The sequence below is a fragment of the Epinephelus lanceolatus genome, chromosome 13 (genome assembly GCF_041903045.1).
Source record: "Epinephelus lanceolatus isolate andai-2023 chromosome 13, ASM4190304v1, whole genome shotgun sequence".
Lineage (NCBI taxonomy): Eukaryota > Metazoa > Chordata > Actinopteri > Perciformes > Serranidae > Epinephelus > Epinephelus lanceolatus.
Window position 1 is genome coordinate 10,836,991 of NC_135746.1, and position 20,875 is coordinate 10,857,865.

Below are 20,875 nucleotides of genomic sequence, written 5' to 3' on the forward strand. Positions count from 1 at the left end.
TAATATGCAAAGTTTTAATCATTGTGTCAGGAAATAATTTTTGGATACATCACATTAAAACAGTCAAAAGAATAGATAATAAAAAAGCAGCAGGAGTTATTTTGCGTTTATCTTCAGACTAACAGAAAAATAATTTGTATAAAAATAGAGAAAGCTATGAAGATGAATCGCCACTACGCCATCGCTTCCACTCGGCTCAGTGAGTTTTTAACAAGTTAGCTCATTCGGTCTGGAGTTTCAGTTTGGCCTTGATGATGTTCTTGACCCACTGCTCAGACGGGTCCACACAGAATTTAGCTCCATTCTTCACTGTAAAGCTGAAACAGAGAAAAAGATTGTTGATGCCATTTTTCAGTTTCACAGTTCTGTGACAGACAATGTGATGTTTGTTGTAAAATCACTACATCCGGATTTTAAAACCAGAAAATGTCAATGGGCCACATTTTCAGCAGCGAGCAACCTATCTACTTTTTTTGAGTATATGTATATATATATATATATGTACACACACACACATACATACATGCAGAGAGCAGGAGAGAGATTGCTTCATGAAACCAAAACTTCCGGGGTCTCGGTACCAATCCCTGCCAGGCCACTCAGAGGTTGCTTCTGGGCTGCATGTGGCCCACGGCCGCTAATTGAATAGGCCTGCACCACATAGACTATAGTGTACATTTGTGACCATTTATTTATGTGTAAATCTATATTCTTACTTACTGCACATGCATGTACGTGATACATGAATCTTCCTGTGTATTTGTTCTTATACTAAAAACCCAGCCCAGAAATGTTGGAATTATATGTTTCTAGAAATTATGTTACATTTGCAAGTTTAATATGTATCATATGAACGTTTCTGAAGTGATGTAGGTCAGTGGTTTTGGTTTTGGTTTTTGGCTATCTTTTGTTCCACTCACAGCTTTCTCATTTTAAATGTTATCATCCCTTACACTAGCTGCCAATCAGGGCTTTTGATGTGACACGCGAACGGTGACCAATAGGTGTCCTGAAGGTTTTTTAAAATTAAGGTTAAGGTTATGAATTTAATTTAATTTAATTTAATTTAATTTAATATTATTTTATTATTTTATTTTTCAGCTTGGGTTTGCCTTTTTTTAATAAGAAGTGGGTGTGAATATTGCAATAAAAATGCGTGGTTATCACAATATCCCACGACACGCCTAGATTGGCATCACGGCAAACCATTTGACAACCACTGATGTAGTTGTTACTGAGAGGTGGAGGAGATGGTTGATGACCTGTCACCTAGGCGAGACAACTGACACATTGCAGACCACTGTAGACCATAGTTCGAGACTAACCACATCAGTTGTCCTTTGGCGACCCTTTGCGATGTTTCCACCAGTGTTTGTGGCACCAAACCGGTGTTTTTCACTGGACTTGCAGCTGCAGCAATTCCCAGCAGCTTTTGTGCCACTAAACATTGGTGTAAAACTTTTTCTAACCATAACCAAGTGGTTTCTGTGCTCAACTTAGCCACACATTCACCGCAGTGTTGCTGAGACACATTAAGTTTCAGTGCACCCACTACAAAATAATGTACAAATGTCATGTGTCTGTGGGTTGGAGACACATTCAAGTCAAACATTTTCATCTGGGTTGGAAAACCGGAGTCATTTTTTTTGTGAATATTACAACATTAGAACACTGCGAATAAGGTTGATACTGATTTTGATTCTCGGTGTATAAAGTTTAACAAGAGAGGATAAGACACTTACAGCACACCCTCCTTTGCACAGCGCGTGTCTGTGTTTTTGAAGTTCACCACCTTGTCCTTACGCAGCCGTGTGGAGAAGAAGTCAAAACAGCACTCTTTTGGAGAAAAGTTGCCTGAGAAACCAAGAAACAAACAGGAATGTTAATGGACCTAAACACACACTATTAAACAAATATGGACCCCAGGAAGAGCCAAGGCAACATTTTCTCTTTACACTCTGTTCCATTTAGAGAACAACACTGCTGTAACCTGCTGAATATCTTAATTCTGATACGATTCAAAGTAACAAAAATAAACCATTTAAATGTTATCAGTATTTATAAAAACACATAAAGTGAATATTGTTAAAATTTTTAAACCAGTGTTAATTTATTTATGACAATATTTCAGACATTTTAGTAGCTTTTGTTTGCTTTTTAAATAGCAGGGCTGTCTTCACTTGTGTAACTATGATGGTGGTGGTGGTTGAGAGGTGCATTTTCAATTGACACCTTTTGCAACCTAACCCTCAAGTGGGGTCTGGAGGAAATGACTGAATCATGACTGAGAGCCATTTTAGGTAGCAAGCATATGATTGAGGGCCGCACAGGAAATGTGCACACACTATGAGACATGTAGTTTTCACTTTTTTATTATAAACTGTGACATTTATGGTGACTTTTCTTATGACACACTTACACTTTACAACAACTATAAAAATCTACAGAGATACAGCCCATGAAACAGTCATATAACACTCTAGTTTTCCACTTCGTAATACATTTGATAGTATTGAAATAGAGGGACAGTAGTGTTTGACATTGATTGTACACACAGCAGTCGAGCTACAGCTTCTGCTGAGGTGTGGAAACACCACTTGCACAAACCACACGCAGAACTGCTGTACACTGTTATACTAAACTGTAGTTGTGATTATGTCATCAGTGATCATGATTACATTTGACAATGATTATTTGCCTTTTGTAGCATAGCAAATTATCTCTCTTAATATTAATGTTTTTTTTATGTGTCCCCCTCAATATATTTATATAATTACTACCTAGATTTATGGAACCATATCGTTGATTATTTTGACCTGATGTCAGATCAACACCATAGCCATGGAGTCAACATTAGCGGACCATATCAGCACACAATATAAATATGCTGTATAGCTACTACTGTCTACATAAATTACACATGCAGTGCAACATAAATGAGACTTTACTCAGACTTCACGTGGGCTATCTGATTAATATAATGCAAAAAAGACATTAACATTATTTGAATATGCCCGTTAGCCATGTTCTGTTGGGCTACGGCAACACCACAATGACAAACCACGCAGAAATGCAGCACACTGTAAAACGAGACTGCAGTAAAAGTAATGGCAGTTTGTTCCATTGTTTGTGTTTGTGATGACATTCGGTAATGATTATTTGCCTTTTGTAGCATAATTATCATGTCACTGATTATTTTGACCTGATGTCAGATCAACACCGTGGCCATGGAGTTAACATTGGCAAACCAAATCAGTGTGCAGTACAAATATGCTGTAAAACGACTTCTGTCTACATAGATTACACAGGCAGCGCAACATAAATGAGATTTTACACAGATTTCCCGTGGGCTATCTGACTTATATAATGTAATAAAGACTTTATTTGAGTCATGTTCTGTTGGGGTGCGGCAACACAACTTTGACAAACCACACAGAACTGCAATACTCCGTAATACTAGAAAAGGCAGTAATAATAATGGCACTTTAAGTTTATTTATGATTCTATTTGCTCATTATTATTTTGGACAGTGGTGCATATATTATATACAGTTGAACCTCTCTCCATTATATATTATAATTATTGCCTTGTATCACAAACACTTAATCGGACCCTAATGAAAATATTAAGAAATTATTACAGTGACGCAGGGATAAATTTGGCCTTTAAGAGAAAAAAAGTGTAACGTAGCCAGCTTACCACTTTGCGCCAGGACAGTGACAGTTGAGAAAAGCAAGACAAAAGTCAACAGAGTGATGGGGTTCTTCATCATCATCATCATCATCTTGACTGGCTCCTGTTGTTTATCTGACCTGCCCGTTTATCTTGTGCTCTTAAAGGTGTCTGTCTTCCTTCTGTCTGCTTCACTCGCAGCCCCTCAACTTTTATTATGCTGTGTGTGCATTCCCCCTTGTGCACTTAATAGTAAGCATAATGTGTGTGTGTGTGTGTGTGTGTGTGTGTGTGTGTGTGTGTGTGTGTTTGTGTGTGTGTGTTGCTGCAGGCATAGGTAGCAGGTTCCATGACACAATAATAAAAAAAAACACAACAATCTGAAACTACCCAGCATGCAAACAAGCTGTGGTCATGTGGTCAACACTTCTCAGTAAATACAGAGGTTGGGGGAAGAAGAGTGAGGGGTGGAGGAGAGAGGACGCTGTGGGTGAGTGCAGATTCTATGAAATAGAATGTTAACTGTGTGTGTGTGTGTGTGTTTGTGTGTGTGCAGTCTGCAGATGCACTGTGGTTTAAACTCTGTAGCTGCTTTCCTCGTCGCTGGTTCATGTGGTTTTTTTGAAGGATATGATAAAAATGATGATGAGACATGATAAAAGAAACATCTTCAATCTAAGCTAGAGGTTTAAACATATGGATAACAGGCAAACAAGGCACAATATGTCTTTGAGCAGCAGTTAAAATCTGTCACTCTTCTCAAAATTTACAGTATTCTCTACACTGAGCAGGTTAAGATCTTAACTTCTTATAGAGTTTTATTTTTTAAATCTTCTTTCCAACTCATTGAAACCCAAGGGCCTTACAACAGTCTGTCCACAAGTCTTCGTTCTGCTTTGTGACTTTTTAGGAACATGGTCAATTTACTGTTTGTATATTTATGATTATATTGATGTTATATTAATACTGACAAATGGCATAGGTTAGGGACGCAGAATTGATAGTGAGAGGTATATTTTTATGTATGTACTTTTATGTATGTTGTTAGACATGGTACATACAGTATGTGTTAATTCTGTCTATGTCATCTTAGAGATTTTTGACAGTCAAGAGATGACAGGAAATGAGAGGACGGAGGTGGGGAAGGCCCCCAGCTTGATTTGAACTGTAAACAGTGTGGTTCATGGTCAGTACCATAACCTGTGCAATGTATACAGTGGTTCATATTATGTCTTATGAAAACACATACAACAGTCTGTAAGATTTCTAACCATTAGTGCCCCTGGAATGGTGTTGTCAAGCCACATACCTAACGTTAAGTTACAAAGGTCAGGTTTAGGCGTGTAGAAGTAACATAGGTTAGGCAAACATACTATAACAAAAGATGATGTATTATAAGCTGTGTCAATGGTAGGAAATTGACCAATACAACGCTAGAAACATTCATTCATTTTCTGTAGCCGCTTATCCCATTCGCAGGGGGCTGGAGCCTATCCCAGCTGACATTGGGCGAGAGGCGGGGTACACCCTGGACAGGTCACCAGACTATCACAGGGCTGACACATAGAGACAGACAACCATTCACACTCACATTCACACCTACGGACAATTTAGAGTCACCAATTAACCTGCATGTCTTTGGACTGTGGGAGGAAGCTGGAGTACCTGGAGGAAACCCACGCTGACACGGGGAGAACATGCAAACTCCTCCTCACAGAGGGGCTCCCCCACCCTGGGTTCGAACCAGGAACCCTCTTGCTGTGAGACGATAATGCCACCCACTGCATCACTGTGCCACCTACACGACACTAAAGACAGTACAGATTCAGTGTTTGCTTCTTATTTTGTCGCTCTTTTTTTTTTTTTTTTTTATCTGCTAGCTTAATATGCGATATCAGCTGAGCACATGATCATCAGATCTCTCAAGAGTGTGTTCCTGAGACAGAGACAGGACTAAAAATGCCATTTTAGTGTCAAGAGGCTTGTAAAAAATTGGTACAATATTTATGTCAGGAATTTGTATTTCCATTACAACAGAGCTACATACCTGAAGGTGTGTTTTTAACTGATGACAGCTGTGTTTTGCTGCCTCTCGCAGCAGCTGTAGTCTGAAAAAAAAAAAAAACCTCAAGTCACTGGGCCGACTGCCGGGGACTTTTAAGGTTGACGACTTGAATCAGTCAACACATCTTAAATTTCACTGTGACAGCTTTGACCATTACTTTAGTTTTTATATGACATACACTTTTAGTAGAGAGTGGATCTTAAAGCATTTTTTATAATTCAGCCAGGTTATGTGAACGGCATATATTCGAATCCTCACAAAAAACAGCGTCACAGAGCATCAATTCTGTGAACTTCTGTGAGCTTGCCTGAGAGGGACTAAATGCACAAACCTGCTATTTTTAAATATCCCATGGAGAATGGAAACACAGGGGTCTAGGTACCATGTCTGAAGGGTTACTTTTGGTTCCAAAGGTACCATACTGAAAGTGTTTGGTGGAAACGGGGCTAATCACTTGCCTCCTGGGGGAAAGTCCTGTGTTTGTTTGACCCATCCACCACCCCAGCCTCCTTCATTGCGTTGACTTTGCCTCTTCATACTTATTACTTTACTCCCATCAGTACATTTGTCACAGGAGTGGTTTATATTTGAATTCTGGTGCTTTACTTTTTGTAGGTCTTCGTGCTAATAGTGCACGTTAAAAGCCTGATGTGAAAGCCACAGAGAATTGTCTGTGCCCCAGTTAAGTAATAATAGATATTTAGTCAGAGTCAGCAGTGATATATTAAAATATTTAGTCTTAACCACATACCATGACATACATACTCACCACATAGTAGGTCAAAATCAAGTGAAAATGTTTTCACATGAGAAAATAACAGTCAAAGTTGGTTCAGCTGTGAAAGAAAGGCTTTCCATCTGTATCACTTTACTACATGTTATTTTTTACATATTAACAGATAAATTTTCACCTGTCTAGTGATTACACCTCTACTTCATTTCAAACTGTAAGCTGAGACTGACAAGTTCATCCATGTTGCATGTTTGTTGCTCTGTTTTGCAATGTGCATTTGTGCAAATTTCACAAAATGGAATTTACATGTGTAAAGCTACTACTGTCTACTAGAATATTAAAACAGAAACAAATATATTTTCTTCTAGTTACAAGTCACTGGTTGTAACCACACAAAGACGAAGCAGCAGAGGCTGACTGTTGCAGAAATTCACCCCCTGCTAACTCATACTGAAACCTGTGGTCGGTAACAGAGGAAGGGGTTTAATGCAACAAGAATGCTGTGAAACCGAGCAGAGTAAAAATCTCCCTGAGCAAGCAAATTTGACTTATTATTAACACATATTAGCACAGACATGATTTAAAGTTTGAGGCTTGTATCTACAGTATATGTTAAGGAAGATTTTTACAAGTAGGACCCTTTAAACAAATAGAAAAATTAACATGAGTAAAAAACATCCTCATGATGCGTCAAATCGAAGCCCGAAAATATTCTCAACTTAAAAGCCGATTTTATTGTGTAAGAAAAACCTTTGATAAAGCCTTCCATGCTCTGCTCCTGAAGGAGAGGTGTGAATACTAGATCACTTACCCACATCTGAGTAAACTGAGGTCAGGTTGGAAATTTTGAAATGGAAAGTCTGTGTCACAAATTGGGGAGCTGTGTTGGGGGTGCAGTGGTGAAGTTGGTGGAAAGAGGAAGGCGTTATTTGCCAGCATGACAGGCCGAGACTCACGGCAAATTAGCTCGTCTTAAGCCCTGTTTCCACCAAGCAGTTCAGTGCAGTACAGTTCAGTTCGGTACGCATTTTTTCCATTTCCACTGTGAATAGTTATAATATTGTCATAATTTTATTTGTATAGCACTTATCTAAACAAGGTTACAAAGTGCTTCACAAACAATTACAATGCAGTATTTAAAAAAATGTTAAGAGCTGAGAAAAATAGTATGTACAGTGGTAAAAATAGAACAAAGGGACATAAAACACAAAAGTTACAAATGAGAAAGTACAAATCAGGCATTAAAAGGGAAAACTCCTATAAAAATATGTTCAAAGCAATGATTTAAAAACAGGTAACGTGCTAGTCAGCCTAATCTCCTCAGGCAGAAAATTTCAGAGCCTTGGGGCCTTGATGGCAAAATCCTGGTCACCTTATTTTACCAACTTCAATCTAGGGATGACTAGCGAGGTTAGGCTTGAGGATCTCAGGTCAAGAGTTGTGGATGGTACCAATGGAACCGTTCCGTACCGTCCCCATTTTTGGCCCCCCCCTCTGTTGGGGTACCTAGCACACAGATCTGGTACTAAAAGGTGGGGCTGTGAACACTAGGGCTGACCCAAAAAATTCGAAGCTTCGAAGCTTCGAAGCTTTGTTCGATGGCATGAGATTCGATTGTGAAAATTTTGTTTTCGAATATTCTGCCTTTTTTTTCTCCTGTTTTTTGGGGGGGACCTTGAACACAACACCATCTCTGACAAGGAAATAGAAAGACCTACGTGCAATGAATGGAGACCTATTATCCTGCTTGAACACAGACAACTAAATTCTTTCAACAATGTGACTCAAAATAATGATAAAATAGATTTTATTGATGTAAAATAATATGCTGATGGTGACATTTTCCACTGGTCCGCTGCGCTCTGAATCTGGTGTCAGTGACACATGCTGCTCTAAGTCGCGCATCTGTCTGCTTGCGCTGACAGCCGAGGGTTTTAATTTTTAGTGTTAAATCAAAAGTTAAACTACTTATCAGCAACCAGAAGTGTTTTTTCGTTTGTGAATATTTTTATCTTAATTCTAGGGTTGCAAGAAACTACCTTTTCGCCATAATTTGTAACTTAACTTTTTTGGACTTTTTTTTTTGCTCAGCATGCTTGCTCAACAAAGTGCAAACTTCCCCCCACATTTAAGGTTATTGTTTGCAGTGGAAATGTTAAACGGACCTAGGGTCTAGGTACCATGTCTGAAGGGTTACTTTGGGTTCAAAAGGTACTATACAGAAAGTGTTTGGTGGAAACAGGGCTTTGTCTTTTCTGATTTTAGTGACCTTAGCTAACTCCCAGCAAATCTCCATCCACATTCAGCAGAGAATAGAACTAACTGGCCAAAGAAATTTGTCTAAATTTTAGAAATATCTAAATTAATTGTTCTGTGATAAAAATGACAATCCAACAGGCTCTAGTGGTGCAATCATTTACCAGTAATGCTGAGGTCATGAGTTTGATTCTTACCTGAAGTTTTGCCCAATCTGGAGGCACTGAGATAAAAGGACAGTCTGTGTCAGATCACGACCACTCACACAAACCTTTCAGAGCCAGGCTAGCTGTTTCCAGTCTTTATACCACGCTAAACTAACCACCTGCTGGCCGTAACCTTTATATTTAGCATTTAGCCGTAAACTCCAGAGAGCAAATAAGCCAAAAAGATGTTAAAGTCCATATCCCTAGTTGTTGATCATAGGCTGTATAAAATGATGAAGGTAGCTATCGTGACATCACCCTTTTGTTTGTGGACTCCTGTTTTGAAGCCTCAAGTCTGGCATTTTGACTGTTACCATCTAGCTTTTTGGAGCAAGAGGCGATCATGTTTAAGCTGTGGAGGAGCGAGGGGTCGATCTGACTGAGAAGCTGAGGACACTATTTAAGACAACCTGTCACTCAAAGCAGCCCTGCTCTTAATTATACATCATTTTAAGCCTTAATTAAATGTAATCAAGCTACAAGTTACATAAAACCTCACTCTCTTACAGTTGTCAGAAACAAGAAAATTAGCTATAGAGACCAAAACTGTGTTTGGCACCAGGCTGCTTATTTCTGCTTTAAGGTCGGGCATTGTAACATGGGGGTCTGTGAGGATTGACTTGCTCTTTGAGCCTGCCTGCAGTTCTTAGCACCTCTGCATTGGCGTCATTTCTCAGCCCCGGAGGTTGTTGCTTGAGTGTTGATTTAAAAGAGCTGTGAAGACACTTCACGCAGAGTGACGAGCCTCCCTGACAGGCCAGCTCCACTAAGCAAGAGAAAAGGAGGAAACAAACCGTAACAGGAATTGTCAGATGGTTCAAAAGGACATGTGCTTGCAGACTTCAAAAATATTCAGCCAACAGTGAAAAACATATTAATCAATTGTTTTTAAAGGGTTAGTTTTTACTTAATTCAGTAAGAGAACACTGAGAGCTGCAATTATTGTAGGTATTGTTCTGAATTAAAGTAAATAAACTAGAATCATGCATAAAGGTATAAACATTGCATGTAGCTTAAGAGATTCAAATTGTGTGGTGTTTGATTTACACTGCATCTACCTGTATCCAGCCTTTGAAATAACACGACCTAAACTGTTGTAGATTCTTAAAACATGAAGCCTGAAATGTTGTAATATCACAGTGACCACTGGGTGGCAGCAGAGACATGTGGATAGGGAGAGTGGATCAAGGAGTCTTTGCTTTTTCTCCTTTTTTTCAGTTAATTCTAATCATATTTTTGTTCTGTGTATCTGTATTTGTGCTGAGTTTAACACCAGAAGGGCCATTAATTTAGGGTTAATTTGAGTAGAGAAAATTTGTCTCAGATAAATCATGGAGGGACACTTAAAAGCCTAGATGTTTTCAGTTGGGATGTGTCAAATATAGGTCTTTTTGGAGATTTGAGAAGGGATGGGAAATGACTTCTATATGTCAGGATTGAAGAGAAGCCACTCGGTGTCAAAGTGCCTTTTACCATTTCTTAATTGCACCATCACCTTCAAAAATCCCGTCAGGCTTCTATTACCAGTGTATTTAGATTCCAGCTTTGTGTCTTCTGAGAATACATCCTGTCTGTCTTTTAAAAAGGAACACATTTAGCAAACAATAACCACCATCTCCTCTCTGCACATCCTCTCTCCTCATCCTGGCCCTTGACCAGTTCAGATAACAGACGCTCATTCATCAAGTGATACAGTGTTCCCTCCGTTTTCGGTCAGCGTGCTGCCTCTCCAGGACCACTGCCCCGCCTGTCGGAAAAATGCTAAGGCCTTACACAAAGTGGAAAAAAAGCAAAATCAGACAACTAAAGAACAGCATGTCCATATGTCAGGGTGTAAAAGTCTTGATGAAAGCAGAATTAAACAACAAGCGGTGCAGAAATTGATGGTGGGACGTAACCTTGGGCTGATGTGGATATAAAAATGGCACACTGACAGTAACAATTAATCAGAAGGAACCAAAGTGGAAAAAGCCTGTCTCAAATGTTGGAAAAACACTGGATACTACACTTCCTATGATGCAACTTGATAGCATCTTTCATTAGACCCTCTTTGCCAGATAAACAACCACATTTTCAATAGATCCTTCCAAGATCCTTATGGCACAGCAGCATTGTGACACACAGTTAACTGAGCAGAAGGACTTTTGTTTCATTTATATTTCAGTCAGGAGACACTCGTTCTGAGAGAAAATTATTTACGTGTGGACATAAGTATTAGAAATGTGAAAAGTCTTTGGCAGTTAGACCCCATCATGATGTCATCTATTCCATGAGGGTGGTAAAGGCGTAGTAGATTATGGAGTCTAGATGCTGGTGGTGGTTATGGCGGTGATAAGATGAAGAAGGAGCTGGGGATGTGGATGTGGATGTGAAGAGGAGTGGGCTTTTGATGAGCTTGTCCTGGGCTCTGGGATGGAGGAGGGTGTAACAATTCTGCCTAAAATGTCAGATGACAGGAGCAGAGAGGAGAACAGATTTAAAGTTTGGCAGTAGCGACATGAATGGCTGAAGGAGGTCGTGGCAAAGTTTGATTGACTAGCCAGGAGAGGGAGCACCCAGAATCAGCTGATTTGTGGAAGCGGGATAGAGAGAGAATTGTGAATGGATATAGCGTAAAGAAAGTCGTCTTGATTGAACTTGCATTGAGCTTCATTACTTCATGTACTGTTTTATTGTGTTGTATATATGTTTTTGGTCTTCTTTATATTCTTGTGAGGTCAGAGACTTGTAAAAGAAACATCAGTTTGCTACAGGTGTTGATGTTTTCCTGAGCAGATGCATGGAAGTGCATTTAGATCGTAAGTCGCAGAATACAACTCAGAATTCTTGACTTCTGACTCACACTGGATGGCGGCTTAAATGCTACGAAACCAGTTTGTGACACAGGCTTTGTGGGCGGCTGTGGCTCAGAGGTAGAGCGGGTCGTCCACCAATTGGAAGATCAGCAGTTCGATCCTGAGCTTCTCCAGTCCGCATGTCAACGTATCTTTGCAAGATACTGAGCCCCAAATTGCTCCAGATGATGCTTCCATCGGGGTGTGAGTGTGCACCTTGTACGGTAGCCCCGGCCACCAGTGTGTGAATGTGGGTGAAGAGGTGAATGATACTCGTAGTGTAAAAAGCGCTTTGGGTGGTCTAGGTGACGAGGGAGGCGCTTGACAAATGCAGGTCCATTTACTTTGTTAAGAAATTAATGTGTGCCTCTTTTATTAACAGTACAATATGTGCTTAAATTTGTACCTTGAACTCACTGTTCTTATCATAACCAGTAAGAATAATAGTGATGGCTGCCATCCACACCTAAATAATTAAAAATAGAGTTGCCTACAGCTGAGTCAGTCTGGTGCCTGCTCTCTCGAAAAAACATTATGTTCGCCTTGATAACATATCGGAGAGTTCCTCATTCGGACATCTCTTACATAACAATGATGAAAACTCCTGTTCCTGCATGTTGTGCACAAACACACTTCCACTCATATGCATGCTCACACAGACATACAGGCGCACATATACAGGAAAATCACCACATTGGCATGAACTGAAGAAAAGGGAGTTCAGAATACTTTTCATAAATGCATTAGGTGACTGACGTGAAGGTGCTGTGTGTAGGATTCAGGGGAATATAATATGAATATAAGTATGTTTTCTTTGTGTATAATTACCTTAAAATTAGAATGGATGTGTTTTCGTTATCTTAAGACCCAGACACATCAAACTGATAAAAAAAAAATAGTGGCAGCAAAAGCCCCCTGCTGTATCGCCTGACGTCGCCTTTGTCTCAGCCAAAAAGTTGCACAAGAACACACCACAAAGACTTCAGCCGACAGCCATTCAGCACGTACATTCTGTGCTTGCATGAGAGAAAATAACTCTCCACACCAGCAGACAGCAGTAGTCTGTTGTGTCTGTCGGTAATCATTATTCAACAAAGGAAACCATTAAATCGTCTTTATGCTAGTTGGCTAGCTAATTAGCACATTAACAACACATCCAGTGTTGAAAGAACACAGCATATTTACCGTGTGACAGTGAACAATAACATAAACCACCACGAAAAGTTTCTCCTAAGGAGCTCATTGGCTAAAGAAAGATAATCTTAATGTATATTACAAGTTTGTTTTGATGCCCTCTTGACCGTAGCTGTTTACTTTCCTCACTTACGTTTCTCTTCTTTTACGCGGAGCTAAACTGCCAATCCGATTGGTCATTTTTATTCACCAACGGGTTTTGTTGTTGCTGACACTGATTCAACATGCTGAATTGACGAAAAAAAGCTGACGAGATCCTCAGTGCTAGATGCCACTAAATCCCCCTAAATCTTAGACACTGTTAAAAAGCACAATACAGAAATGGATGGACATTAACATTAACTTTGAAATCAACTTTTTGAATTGGCATTTGTCCAGTGCCGTGAAACGTGACTGTCATGCGATTTGTATGATAATGTCAAGAAGAGAAATGGCTTCATGAGGATGTAGAATAGCTGAGTTGTGTCTTGTTTTGACAAAGAAATCAAGAATGACAAAAAAAGAGCTGGACATTTTATCTAAAGTTCTCATACAGCAACATCCTGGAGGTTAACTGCTGGGTCTATCAGGTGGAAACTAATATATCAAGGGAAATATGTCATCACAATAGTGTGATATGTTGTCTTATCATACAGTGTAACAAGAATGCGAAGCAGATGTGAGTGAGACAATAACAGACGAACCAGTTACAATCAGAACTGACAGCAGTGTATGCATTATTTTGAAATTCAACCAGAGGGAATTCTTGATTTAATGCAGTTAATTTTTTTTTGCCAAGTACCGTAGGTTTTTCACATTAAATACTTGTGAAAGGCATCTGAAAACAGCACAAGAAAAGTAATGTTGCTCCAGGTTTCAAAGGGTTTAAAAATGTAGCTTTTTTATTGTTGTATAATAGCAAACATAGTAGGAGAACATAAAAATAAAAGCAAGTATTGAAAAAGTCAAGAAGCATAAATGTAGAAAGAAAAAAAAAAAACACAATATAAATGTGAAAAAATACCATAAAAATATGTACAATATATCAGTTGTAAAGTGAACGAGGCAGTTTTAGAAACAAAGTTTTGAGCAGATGTGTGAAATATCATCCAAGGGATGTACAAAAGTTCACGGTATGAGGTATAAATGAGTAATAAATATAGATAACATTATACCAGTGTTACCACTTTGTTTAAAGGTACTCTCGGTCAAAAGGTGGTCAGCTATATTTTTAAAATGTTTCCTGGTATCTGAACAATGATGCTTATTATATTTAAGGTTAAAGGTTGGACTTGTTTGGCAAGCAAAAGATTCCACTAAAACAAGAACAGCTTGAGATGGGTGTACACGGTGGCATCCAAATAAAGAAGTGCATCGTGTGTGTGTGTGTGTGTGTGTGTGTGTGTGTGTTCACAGGATGTTGACCTCTGTGGCCTCTGTTTTAGCCAGGAAAAGGTTCAAGGAATGGCCACCAGGACTTGGGGTTACTTTTAACACACAGTCACACACTAGTTGTTTCCTTCAGTCACAGGATACAAACACCGCAGAGGCAGCTGACCTGACACCAGTCCAAACAGCTTTTGAAATGTTATTCACTGTCTTTATTTTTGATAGCTTTAACCAGAATACTTTACAATTACATGTTATAAATTGTTTGACTGCAACTCTGCTTAAATGGGCAGCTGCCCGTCTTGGCGAGGCAACCAAAATGCCAGAAAAAAGGTTGGCACCGTGCAATTTAGTAAACAATGGATACGCTACGTTCAACAACACCGTGGTTAACATGGAGTAAGCTTTAGGCACAAAAACCACTTGACTATGGAAAGACAAAGATCATGTTTAGGTTTTTAAAATGTGGTCTGGGTGGCACAGTCACGGCTGGAGAGGTTGTCAGTGTCTCTGTAAGAAAAAGACAACTGCTTTTTGTGGCTTTATCTCCAGAAATGCAGAGATGTCTCTGTAAAAACAAATCCTTTTAGTGGCCTTAACCAGGCAGGAGACACAGCAGTGTCTCTATAAAAAAGTAACCGGTTATTATTGCACTATCCCCGCTGGAGAATCGGCTACAATTTGCCAAAGAAACACCATGTTTAGTGGCTGAAAAGCTGTTGAAAGAAGCAGCAACAACTTAATCACAAATGGTGTTGTTGTGTGTTAGTCTCAAACAGTGGTCTGCAGCCTGGCAAGTGTCTCGCCATCCACCATCCTCTCCAGCTCTTTATGACAGGTCAGTTCATACTATGTCACTTCAGAAATGTCGATATGAAACATATGAAATGTACAACTGTATTCATGGTTTGCAGAAACATACAGTGCCTGGTGACTGGGCTGTATGAGGTAGTGCTTATAAAGGAGATTTATAATCTCAATGAGGCCTTTCTTGGTTAAATAAATTGTAAATAAAAATTAAAAAGGATCTGATACCTGCACTCAGGTCAAAAAACTTTATAATTATTTATTGTTAGCTTTTTAGCTAGGTTCAAATCTGTAACATCTCTCAATTTAAACTTAATTTTCTTCCTAAAGTCACTTCACGATTTGATTAAATTTAGAGTTAATTTGAATGAACCCTGGTAGACACTTAACAGTAACAGTCATGTTGTTGTCACTGTTGAAATGTAAAGTACAGTCAGCTGTACTGAGCGAAGTGTGAGTGAAATAAATGTGTGTTTTGTTTGTTATCGTGCCTTGCTCTCACACCTTCTGTCACCATGGCGACAAGGGGGGCAATTAACAGTAAGGTGTCACCGCTCGGCCGACCTTGTGACCACTCCACCCTCGAGCACGCACACACTCATCAAAGCGGTGATGTGATGTGACTCAGTGAGAGTCACAAGTGGATGTGTCAGTGTACTCGACTTCTGGCTTGAGCCAGGTTCACTCTCCAGCAGAGGGTCCTCCTCGGTTTGGTGCGGGAACATGTCCTTGACCCTGCAATACCAACTCAGATTGGTTGTTTGAGCTGCTTGCACAGAGGGGATAAATCTGGGGGGTTAGTATGACCTTAACACAAGTAAATGTCCTTCTGCTGAAGCTCATGGCTGATCGGTGAAAAGAAGCAGCTGATGACGATTAAATGTCACAGAGGAAGAATGTCTGCCCACAGGCCCTCTCACGTTGGACTGCATGGCCTTGGAAATCAGCAGGACTGTAGATTTTTAAAAATGAGGGGAAAACATGAGGAAAAAGCCACTATAACTTTGGAATTTTGGTTTCAAAACAAAGAGGAACGTCTTTCTAACTCTAACAACAATACAGGCCTTCAATGCTAAAGGCGCGCTTTTGGCATCTTTGAGACACACAGGGGATTTACAGGTGGATGAATCAAACAAAACTACACTTTCACTGAGGAGACCACAGTTTATGTCCAACGTGAAATCAAAAGTCAGTAGTCACGTTTACATGCAGCTTGAGAAAATTGAATTATTGGCTTAGTCCGACTGAAACCAGACTTTTTTTTTAAGATATTTTTTTGGGCATTTTTGTGCCTTTAATTGATAGGACAGGTGAGCATGGGGGGGGGGGTGACATGCAGCAAAGGGCCACAGGCTGGAGTCGAACCCAACAGCCTTGTACATGGGGCACCTGCTCTACCACTAAGCCACCGACGCCCCGAAACCGGACTTTTAAATGCATGTAAACAGCTTAGTCCGACTGAAATTGGACGATTCGTAGCTCGACAAACACACCTAGATAATTCCATTGAAAATCAAACTATTGCTGCATGTATCCACTTAGTCCAACTGGAGTCGGACTCTTCGTTCTGCGCATGCACCACCTTTTCTTTTGCGGGCTTTCACCTGGAAGAAGAAGGAGATGATGTTGCAGCAGTCCAGTAACTCCCAGAAAAGCAAACAAACAAACACCATGGCGACCAAGAAGCAGAGAACGCACTTCTGGATTGACGAGGAAACTACATTCGTGCTCCAACAGCTAAAGGAGCTAAACATTTTGAAGTTTATGGATGGAAGGAACATGCGAAATGCAGATTTATTTTAAAAAGTTTCTGAACAAGAACTGGAACTAGTTCAATACGGACTATATTAAAAAGGACACAGCACAGCCTATTGAGGCGGAGTCTTGGTCTTGGTCAGAAATTCAATTTTCTCTTCTGTATGGATACTCAGACGAGAAGTCCGACTTGACTGATTAGCCAAGCGATGAGCTTAGCTCGACTACTGCGTGCATGTAAAAGTACTGACTGTTGTTTTAACGTAACGCTATGTTCTGTGTGAAACCAAAAGTCACTGTTGTTTTTACATAATGTTATGGAATTTTGTTTACGGTCAACATGCACTGACGTCACTCACATGATGTATTTACATAACGTTACGTTACGTTACTTTTGTCACTGGATCACATTATATCAACGTTGTTGTGAAAAAATCATGCGTTTTCCACAAAAATATTTGTATAGAATAGAAAAGGCGCTGAAATCCCTTAAGGAGGTGTGTCCTGTGTGTCTATGATGTCCATTATGGGTGTTTTTTGATAACTTTCTCTTGTTCCCTCCTTTATAACAACTTAACCCTCTTTGATGTGTGATGTAGTTTATAACTAAAAAAGCTAATAACAGGATATACAGCTGAGATTATTTTGTATTATTTAATCTTTTTAACCCATGGTTGCAAGATGACGTTAGCTTGTGTTTACTACAAACTCATGACAGTGACATATTGGTGTGTATTTGGGTGTGTGCGTGCTTGAGAGCATCATCCCCACCCAGTTTTCTCAGATACCAGTTCCCTCGTGTGTCCGGATGTATACGTATAATCCTGATGTATAGCTTCCTTGTGCCTGCCTCTCCACCACACAGACACACACAACTATCACACACATTCACTGCACGCAAACACACACAAACGTTCATATGTCACTGTTGACAGACGTCCCCACATCTGTTACCACGGACAAACCAGCTCAAGATACACTGTGTTTCACCCTGAAAAGATAAGAAACCAACCAAAACAAGAGACACACACGTTTCAGCTGACTCTGACTCCAAATTCTTTCTCCTCTCTCTGGTCTGTTTCCAGTCTCTCTCCATCGTTCTGTCTCCACAATTTCTCCACAATTTCCAGGAAAGACTAAAATACTCTTGTCCTGTTACTTTTTCCTATTTTCTATTTGTTTTTCCTATTACTAATTTTGGTTTTATGATCTTGGATCAGTTCCTGAACACTCACCACTACAATGCCAACGCTCACACGCACATACCAAACAAAACAAAGTTGCCCGCACGCTCTATGATTGCTATTAATAAGATAAGATAAGCAGAGAGATAGTGAAAACAGGAAGCATAAATAGAAAAGAAAAAAAAAGTATAATACAAGTACTTATTGATAAAAAGAAACACACAGGTTGGTGTAAGTAAATAAGTAAATTGTACAAACCAAGGAGAAATATAATGAGAAAACGGTAAACACAAAGCAATATAATAAGTAAGCAGCAAAAATAAGCAAAATATTCTTTAAAATTAATATTTAAAATGAAAAATCTGAAAAAGTGAAGGATTATGTTTTCACTAAATCACTAACAGCTGCAAATCCAGCTTGTTTTTTCACTAATTGAATCATTAAGACCTGAAAATCTGCCTCCGAAACTTTAATTCCTCTGGGTTCTCTCTGTTAGGTGGCCTTTCTGATATAAATAAAACAAATACAAAATTAAAGCTGACTCTTGCAAGACTAATCAACATATGTGTGGGTGTATGTTGGTGTGAGTGTGTGTAAGTGTCAAGGTGGGACAGACAGGAAATGGCGACAAGAACAGAACTTCCTGTGTGAGAGGAGAGAGTGCTGCATCTTCCCTGCATGTTTGTATCTGTATATATTTAAGGGGTCTCACAGTCCGAGGGGATGCTTTGACTTCCTGTCACATGCGCGCGCGCACACACAAACACACACACACACACACACACACACACACACACAGGGAACTCCCTAGATAATACAATAATGTCTCATATTTCATGCTGTTTCCTGTAATTTTTTAACTGTGTATCACTTTATGGTCGGTGTCAGTGACTCTTGATAATAATGTGCTGCCCTTTATGTACATAACAGAACATTTTAAAGGACCACTGCACAACACACGCTCACAATGCATTTAAAGCAGACTCACTGTAACATTGATAGAAAACTTCCCAACAATGAACCCCTGAGGTTTAGCACAAGTAAATTCACCTTTTCCCTTTAAGATACACCATATTTTTGATTAGTTGGAGCATCTCATTGATACTCTCTTGAAATAAAGAAACAACGTTTGCTCTGCTATCAGCTCTATTGTGCAGCTTCTTGGCTGCATCAGAGTTAGCTGTAAGCTAATTTACATCTGCGATCCCTGTGCAGGAAGCAGAGATTAACATCTCTGTCAGGAAAATCAAAACTGTAATATAAAAACACAATTATAAGACAGTATATTTTCACCATCACCAACATCAGCAGCAGCAAGCTTTCACAACATCAAGACACATTAAGTTTTTGTGTGCATGATAGGTACATGCTGAGGTGTAATGTCCACTAGGGATGGGAGTGGACATGCCCCCCTCTTTTTCAAAACTGTATTTGATTTCAAAATCCTATTATTTTTGAACTACAAAGATCGCGCTTAATATGCTACTGTTTGGCCAGCCAGCAGATTCTGACTAGGAGTGTGAATTGCTGCTTGTTTTGCTCTGATATACCCCACAAAAAACAAACAAACAAACAAAAAAAACATCAGCATATTTAGTACTATAATTGGGAATCACCAGAGTATTCACAATATGTTATTATCACGATACTTAAATCACGATACAGTATTATTGAGATTTTAGATATGTTGTGATATGCCGAGTATTGTGTTAAAATATATTGTGATATATCACGATTTATTACCTTCTTTCAACTGTAAATTATGTCCCCAAAAGAAAACCTTGTCAACATCTGTTTTATCTGATAAGATAAAGGTTTCAGTCTGTTTAAATGTATTTAGTGGACTGAAAAATCAATTTATCATATTATTCTAAGAGGCCACCAAAAGTTTGAAAGTGATTTGTATTTGTAATATTAATAACTTATATAATAAAACATTGATACTTGGCACTGTGTGACGAAAAATATCACGATACTGTGCTGTATTGATATTTCCCCCACCCCTATTTAGTACTATCCTGGCAGGATTTAGCATGATGTTTCTTTGATTTTGTTTTTGGTTACCGTAGTCCCTAAATGAATGCAGAAATGCAGGACATGGGATTTATATATTTATTACTTTGCTTGGGGAGGAACCCCAGATCCCCCATTTAATAGTGTCTTCCCCACCACTTCTCAAACTTAAGTTACACCCTTGGATACGAGATTTGGTTGATTTTAGCCATGATTTCATCTTGAACTTAAAATCAGTGACGTTGCAGCACTCTATTATGTAACTTGGTACTGAGCTCCAAAAGTTAGTTGCTCTAATAGAGAAGGATGATCTGCCAAACTCAGTGGGTCTGCGTTGTCTGCGTCACACAGTCACCTCATTTGCTCTTCTCTTAACACACAGTGTACAGACTGTTCATAGTTGACAACAAACTCATCGTGTGTCTGAAATTAAAATCCATTCTTTACATATGATGGAACTTATTTGCACCCCACATCATAGATAACAGTTTACTTGTCCCGTGTGAAACTCATGACTTGAACATAGAAATATTTCAGGCAGTTTAGGCTTCCAGTGTGAGTTTAGTCTAATAATGTCATTAAAATAATTTACAATTTATTGAATATTAAAACAAGTTAATATTCTTGTCACACAAGGCATCATCTTATTTGAGTGGAAAATACAAACTCTCAAACACAGTGCAGAAAAAAAAAAAACGCAAATATAGCGAGGCGAAATGCAAAACGAGAGTGAATGGGGCGGCAGTAGCTTCGTCCATAGGCACTTGCAATGGGAACTGGAGGGACGT

The 20,875-nt window shown here is 39.3% G+C and overlaps 1 protein-coding gene across 1 annotated transcript; it reads right to left on the minus strand.

Annotated features, from left to right (window-relative positions):
* Positions 1 to 3,900, minus strand: LOC117271174 (C-C motif chemokine 14). Its single transcript, XM_033649281.1, has 3 exons — positions 3,700 to 3,900; positions 1,743 to 1,854; positions 1 to 317 (listed from the first exon to the last, which is right to left on the minus strand). The coding sequence occupies exons 1-3, from the start codon at positions 3,782 to 3,784 to the stop codon at positions 221 to 223; spliced, it is 294 nt and encodes a 97-aa protein (XP_033505172.1). The 5' UTR covers positions 3,785 to 3,900; the 3' UTR covers positions 1 to 220.
* Between the last annotated feature and the right edge of the window lie 16,975 nt (positions 3,901 to 20,875).